Source organism: Montipora foliosa, chromosome 8 (genome assembly GCF_036669935.1).
Source record: "Montipora foliosa isolate CH-2021 chromosome 8, ASM3666993v2, whole genome shotgun sequence".
Taxonomy (NCBI): Eukaryota; Metazoa; Cnidaria; class Anthozoa; order Scleractinia; family Acroporidae; genus Montipora; species Montipora foliosa.
In genome coordinates this window covers 7,872,297-7,879,796 of record NC_090876.1, presented here as the reverse complement: position 1 = coordinate 7,879,796, position 7,500 = coordinate 7,872,297, and the positions used below count along the sequence as shown (strand labels likewise).

Below are 7,500 nucleotides of genomic sequence, written 5' to 3'. Positions count from 1 at the left end.
TGTCAAGGATGATTCGTGAGTTGATAAGAGGTAGAAGAGAATAAATGGCAACATTTTTATGGAGCTCGAGCACGTTTCACTTGAATGTCCCATTGACCTAACCCATAATAGTAATTCGTGCGTGCGTACGTTTACCCTTCCTTCTTAATCATGGTCGCTTCGATGATCTTCTATGTCTCATATTTTGTGTTTTTGTGTTTTTAAGGGTTCTCCTGGAGCAATGGGTACCCCGGGAGATGCTGGAAAAGATGGAGCACCAGTAAGTAATCATATTTTTTTCTCGGGGTTCGTTTGAAATGAATTCGTTTGTTTGGGCAGTCCGTGGGAAGAAGTAGCGAGATAGGCTCTTAGCGAAGCGCGGATAGAGAAGTGTTAGCAAGTCGTCACAGATTGGAGGAGAACAAGAAGCTTGTCGCACTTTAGGGGAGGCTACGAGGTTTACTTCGTTAGAAGCATGTATGTTCCAAAAGAGGACCACAGTAGTCCCATTGCTTCAATCTGCTGTTTTATGTTCTACGTTGCTTTAATTCATCGATGTCTTTCTGTATAGGGAAATCCTGGTCAGCCTGGGCCACCGGGACGCACAGGAGATGGGGTGAGACGTAACAATGGACGTTTTTTCTAATGAAGAATAAATATAATTTTGCAAGGGAGAATTCTTTCCTAAAAATACTAAGAACCACATTTAGTATGAACGGCTAGCGCGAACTGGTCTTTCTTTCGGAGCATGCGCATTGAGTTTGGAAGTCAACTGTGCGTGCTCTTCCCAACCTACTTGTAATTTCCTACGAAGAATTACAAAATCGAAAATAGCAAAGATAACACAAAGCGCATAGGATATGATGTTAGAACGTGTTAATATCTTCTCCAAGTATTTATTGATCGTACGTAGCAGCTCATGACCTTGAAGCGTTTAACTCTAATAATAATAATAATAATAATAATAATAATAATAATAATAATAATAATAATAGTAACTTTATTTCTATAGCACTCTTATCCTATGTTCAAGGCGCTTTACATTCATATAAACAACATTATTAATAAATATTTACAAATTTACAACCATATCCTATTATATTTGCAATGATTAAAAAAGGAAAAATTAAAACTAAAGCAATATACGCAAATCAATTAGAAACAATGATTTGTTATTACTAAATTTAGTAAACAAGTACTCTTGTTCAGAGCTGGGGCATTTCCTAATTTGGAGGTAACCTAGCCCGTGCATTTTCCCGCGCGTGCAGCTTCGATCTTATTTTTGTCCATATTTGGGCCAAAAATCGGTGTCCTAAAATTCCCAGCATTCGTTCCAAGGAAAAGATTTGCATGTTACACGCTTCAAGGTCGTGTGATTTTGTCGTACGAGCTTCACAACAGATAAGCAAAATACGGTATTTGTTCACGTACTTAAATATGAATGTTGGCCTTTGACAACAGGGAGCCCCAGGACGAGCAGGAGAACGAGGCTCAGATGGTGAAAAGGGAGCGACTGTGAGTCTATGAAGAAGAAACCTATTTCAAATAAGTCTTTGGTTGTGTGTATTAGAGCTGACCATAATTTGCGGATGTATCACCGAGTTAAAAAAGTGCAGATGATTATTGAAATCATGAAGTTTACTGTTTCGAATTTTTGTACAGTATGTTTGTTGCATTGATTCCACAGTTTTACAAGATCTGAGGCTGAAAAATCGGTTTAAGCTTGCACTTCCGACATTCTTGATAAGCTGCCGATGCTCAAAGGCATCCAGCGTGGAATTGGTTTGCGGAAAGCTTGGTCTGTGTCACACTCTACATTAAAATGTGTCACCCGAGAACCCTGTAAATGTCCGCGTGTTTTTTACGACGACATTAATTTCAAGTTACAAGAACAAACAGCGAAAAAATAGGTTTATTGAAATACAGAGAGCCTAAAAGGATTCTCTAAGTTAGGTACAATACCTTTACTAAAAAGTGAGAAAGAAAGAGAAAGAAGCTAAGCGACAAAGCAAAGAATGACGTGTGTGTAAACAGAGCTAGAAGGTGTTCGATTCAGTTTAGTTTTTGAGGTGTGATTGCAGACTCAAAGTAAGCTCTTAATCGTACGCTTAATTCAGTATATAATGTGTGAAATTATCTCCTATAAGGAACTGCATAAATTTGTGGGGTAAAGAGGTGGTTTGGAGTAGCCTTCACCTCTTAAGCCGCGCACGCCTCCTGACTTCGTATGTACCTCTAATCTCGGCTTCTGTTTTATTCCTCAGGGGAACCGAGGGAATGTGGGAGCACCTGGAAGTCGCGGAATGCAAGGAAGGAGGGTAATGATTTTCACATGGTAGTGATCATTATAGTAAATTCTGGATGAGGTCCTGAATTGTAGAACTTGTGAGTCAATCATCGCTTAGGGTCACGTTTTTACCTGATTCTGGAGATGGCGTCCGCTCAGGTTGTCGAAACCTTGGTCTCGTTCGACAGTCCTTCAAGGGCCGGACTGCCCTTGAACACACGAAGTATTTATGGTCATACTATAGCAATCAACGCGGCGAAGACGGTAAAATGTGGGTCAAGAACAGACTGTTAAACTACCTCACTCGATCGTACTTTATCCACCTTGAAAATCATTTCATTTCAGCGACGGTATAGACCGTATTCCTATATGACGGCCAATAAATTATTATTTTTTCTTGTGCTCGTAAGACCAATTAGTCTTGTTTGCAAGGACAAAATTCAAAAGGAATGCTGATTTTGGGCGAGACTAGTTGTTTTGAATAGCACGAAGAAAAAAGAATAATTTATTGCAGCCATTTATGAATATGGTCTGACACATAATCAAAAGCAAATTAATACAATGTTGGTAAAGTTATTTATAGCAATTAAAGGGGGGGGGGGGGGGGGGGGGGAGTTAACCCCCAAACCGTTGCTATGGACCCCTTCAAATAGTTTCCCGAGTCCCTCCTTTAGCTCTACATTTGTCTTTTTTGCCAAGTGTATTCTATTTAACATTTCTTTGTCTGGTTCGACTTGCAACCATATTTGGTAAATCACAAATTTTTAACGTAACAGTATGAGAACATTCTAACACAATCTGTAGCACGGATTTCAAAGGAAAATTATTTATCCAAAAAAAAAAATACGACGTCTTAAGGGCCAGGTCAGTTACATTTTTTGTCCAAATAGAAATTCCATGCCAAAATTTACGAAAAATGATGGGACGGTTCCTATCCCGTGAAAAAACCGCCTCTTCCTTTCGTTTCCTGAGAGTTTTTGCATGTTTTTCACTGAACGCACGGCAGAGGACTGGGACTAGTTGAGCATGCGCCTTCTGATTAAAGTGATGTCAGATTTCTTTTTCATTCAAGCTTTTTGTAGGGCTCTTGACTAAAAAGCTTCCTTAGCAACCATTGTGTTTCTGTAGTTAAGTGCCGCCCCCCCTCTTAAAGTTTGAAACAAAACCGAGGTGACGAAAAGCAAAAAACGTCAGTGTTATTGTGACATGCCGACGCAATTTTCCCTTTCGTAAACAAGCGATGCCATTCGGACGAGGCTAAGTTTGTCGTTTGCAAATGAGTAAAAAATACTTAATCTAGGACTAGATTAGCAGCGTATGTCACTTAGAATTTTAAAAAAACTGAGAAAAAAACCTCCGAAAAAAATTTGAAAAAAATTACAAAAAAATGATCGATCGATCTCGGAATCCGTCTCAATGGCTTAAAACAAATGCACTTAATCTCTACACTACCGAAACAACGGCATCAAGTTTGAAATTTTAAAGTATTTAAATGAAGTTAATCCTAGCAATTTATTGAAAGCTAACCGAACAAAAAGGCTTGGTTAATAAGAATGGCATCGACCGTCAAAAATGGCATCGCTTGTTTACGAAACGGAAATTAGCTTCGGGTCGCCGAGACGTCATGTCCCTGCTGTTTAAAAATTTTTTTGAAACTTTCTCGTCATCAAAAATTGCTTCAAATAGGGAAATTAGAACATCTCTGTGAACCAGAAGGCCATTAATCCAACGTTATTAGAACCCAAGACTTACTTGCGGGCATTTGGTGTGAAAACGTTATCATTACCCATTTATCCCGTGCGCGTCTAGTTCTAACAAATCGAGATTTTTTTGGCATACTATATATGTAATACGATATCACTGTAACTCCTATATACGCACAAGCTACAATGATGCCTACTCGGAATTTTGCCCTCCAGGCAAAATCCTTGCGGGGGCAATTAGAATTTTTTCCCGCCAAAGTACGGCCATTCATTTTGGACCTTATGACCACAACGCCTGTGATTGGTCTGCAACGAATTAGCTGCACGAGGTATTGTTCATGGATCGTGCAAGGAAAACATCACCGCCAGGTTTTTCCCGCAAAAATCTGGAAGGTATAGCCGTACGTTCTAAAATAGGTCGCATATGGGCCGCATTCCATCGCAGATCGACGCTTCTGGGTTGAAGACTTCTTCTTTTTACTAGAGTTTTCTCCTCATTATGTAACAACCACAAAACGCGTTTTACTCAGATGTACACTGGCTGCTGGCCTCCAGCCTCAACAAAATCAAATCAAATTATTCTTCTAAACAATACACTTTTTTAGTTAGACATTGTTTTTTATCTTTTTATTTCAGGGTAAGCAGGGAAAAGAAGGCGCTCGAGGAAAAGTCGGAGAACCCGGTCCACAGGTAATTAGATATGTCGATGACAAGTAGGGCTTGTCACACGAGCTCGCGTTGAACAGCCAAGGAAGCACATAACACCGAGATAGGCTAAGCTATAGCTAAACTCATATCCACCAAGCACAAATAGAGTAATTGTTTATTAAATTTTGACAATTCGAAACGTTTGTTAACGTGGAAATTTTGCTTCCAGCAAGCAATTCTTCAGCTTGCCAACAACCGTGATCTTAGGGTATGACATGATAACAAAGATCTAGATTTAATGAACGCTTGAAACACAACATCTAGCTTTTTTAAAGCTCGGCCAATACCATGCTTCATTACACGGATCGTTTCATGTATTTACTTCCCTTTGATAACCAGACTTGATACATTGTAAATTTCGCATTCCGTGGAGTAAGCCCTCAGGCTATGCCATTACTATTATTACGTCATCTTTTCACAAAACATTCCAAGATGGGTCACTCTTTGATAATTTTGGTTGGAATGGAAACTTTCCAGAGGAAGGGGCTGTATCATACGGCTTTCTAACCAGATTTTTCGGTTTTCGTTGACGAAGGCCAACGCTGAAGGTACAAGGAGATTGCCTTAATAACCAATCACGACAGACCATCAAATGACTCAATAAAAATTCGCGTATCAAATATATGTGATCAGTGCCAACCGCCTGCTGGAAAAACTCTTCTTCTGATTGGTACCTAGAGAAAATGGCACGAGATTTGCCGGCCAATCGCTGATCTCAGTGATTTTCAACCAATCAACTGCTGAATATGTCATATTTTTATTCATGAAAGGGCTCTCAAGGGGATAGGGGATTTCGCGGTGCTGGAGGAAGACCTGGTGAAGCGGTAGGTTGCCGGAATAAATTGAACATGTTAACTGATGTGTTAAAGCGAGTTTCAATCGAGTGTCCTAAAACCAAAACCAAAGTAATTGCTTTGGCCAATCAAAAAGGACCGAGACAATCCAGTAAACCAATCAAAACTCGAAGTATACGTAATTACACGTAACCGACACAAAGCGCGGGGAAAATGTGCACGCGCGAGCCACGATTGGTTTTGGTTTCACGTCGCGCGAAACTTTGAACCAATCACTGAGTGAAGTAAATGCAAAACGAAAGCAATTCGCTAATTACTTTTCAACACTTAATTGAAAACCGCTCTAAATGAAACGTAATTGCGTTAAAATTTATCCCCTCTTTTTTTCGAAACTCTATTTGAGCAGCCTTCTCAGTTCAGTTCAGTCTTTATTTGCATTTTATAAAAAAAATTACACAAAACTAAGCACTGCACCAAAGTTAGCAAAAGCTAGTCGAGGCGAGTAGTGCTTACAAATGCATTTCAGATAAAAAGACATTTACAAGGGCAAGGATTTAAGTTCATATATAGAAGGTTACAGATATATAACTACAAATTCACATAAATAAGAAGTTGGTTTGAGAATACGATTAGTTGAATTTTTAAATTGATGGAAGTGCTATCTTTCATTTGATTATGCCAAGCTTTCCTTGATTTCACACACGTTATGAGCCGCTGTAATTAACGAAAAAAACAGCATAATCTTTGCAGAAAAATGGTTCATTTCTCGGTGGGTTACTTTAGTGTTCGTTGTCTGGAGATAGCAACATGCATATGGGTGCTCTAACATGAACGTGAAAACCAAGAATATTGCGTTTCCGGAGGTTCCTTCCATTTAATAATTTACCTCTTTTCACATCATTTTCGCAACGTTGAAATGAATAGCCGATGAGAAAAAAACTCCTCTTACCACAAACGTAACGGTTTGTTACCTTCTTAAAACTTAGCAACTAAAGAAATTTTGCAACACAAAGGTATTTCCGTGCAAGAATGATTATATCTACTTCAGAGAAGCGCAAGTTACTTTTAGGACAAATGGCTGATATTTGAAAGAAGACGTCAGATTTTGAAACGTCAGTCAATGTCTGTCATCGTCAGTCATTGTCAATGTCAGTCAATGTCAATGTCCTTCTCAGGATCAGTCTCAGCCAGACGGTCGTACTTCAGCAGGATCAAGTGGTTTTAACAAATATGTTTATTCACATTGTGTGTACAACAGGGAGCCCAAGGTGCCCAGGGTGCTGACGGGATACCAGGTGTGAAAGGAGATCAGGTATGCGTGTAGTATACATCTGTCCAAAATGTTTAAATTCCAATAGGAGCGTTATACCTACGAACTTAGATTTTTCTGATTTGTGGTTTTCAGTAAGACGCTAGTACAAGCACAAACGAAAAATAAATACGCATTAGGATTGTTTAGCACGTGACGTTTGATGCCACGGACTACAACCGGAAGCGAGCCGTTTTTCCTTTTTGACTTGTCTTAACACTACCACCTATAAATCATGGCAAATTAATCTTTGTGCTCTTAGAGACGATTAGTGCCAAAAATCTGGCATGAGACTTCCGTCCTCGCATGTGAAAATGTTCACTTCCGCCCGTGAGTAAGAGCAAAGTCTGTCGCGTGTTTAAGCTCCATAATATCAACTGTGTCGTTGAGATTTGGTGGCTCACCATGCAGTAAAGGCAAAGTACAATTGGTAACCCGGCAGACCATTGGCCCCGTTGATTCCCTGAGAGGCGCAACACTGTGGCGGTAAAGCTGTTCTGAACTATTGTTTTACAACACAGAGGATAGGTGCAAACTCTCCCGAGCCCCCCTTTTGTTAACACGACTTGTGCTTCCATTACTACTAAAGACCAGGTCTTAGGAAACGAAAAATCAAGTGTGACTCCAAACGGCGTTTTTAATGGTCTAATTTAACAATGAACGACAAGAACACAAACCTCTCTGTTAATGACATCACTTATACCCACAAATTGATGTAGT

At 39.6% G+C, this 7,500-nt stretch overlaps 1 protein-coding gene across 1 annotated transcript in view; it reads left to right on the top strand.

Annotated features, from left to right (window-relative positions):
- The window catches only part of LOC137968217 (collagen alpha-1(I) chain-like), a 38,786-nt gene extending 31,991 nt beyond the window's left edge, over positions 1-6,795 (top strand). The window contains exons 18-24 of the mRNA XM_068814835.1: positions 206-259; positions 551-595; positions 1,441-1,494; positions 2,244-2,297; positions 4,606-4,659; positions 5,448-5,501; positions 6,730-6,795. Of these exons, the coding sequence (XP_068670936.1) occupies positions 206-259; positions 551-595; positions 1,441-1,494; positions 2,244-2,297; positions 4,606-4,659; positions 5,448-5,501; positions 6,730-6,795 (381 nt within the window). The remainder of the gene's footprint in view (positions 1-205; positions 260-550; positions 596-1,440; positions 1,495-2,243; positions 2,298-4,605; positions 4,660-5,447; positions 5,502-6,729) is intronic.
- Positions 6,796-7,500: the final 705 nt, after the last annotated feature.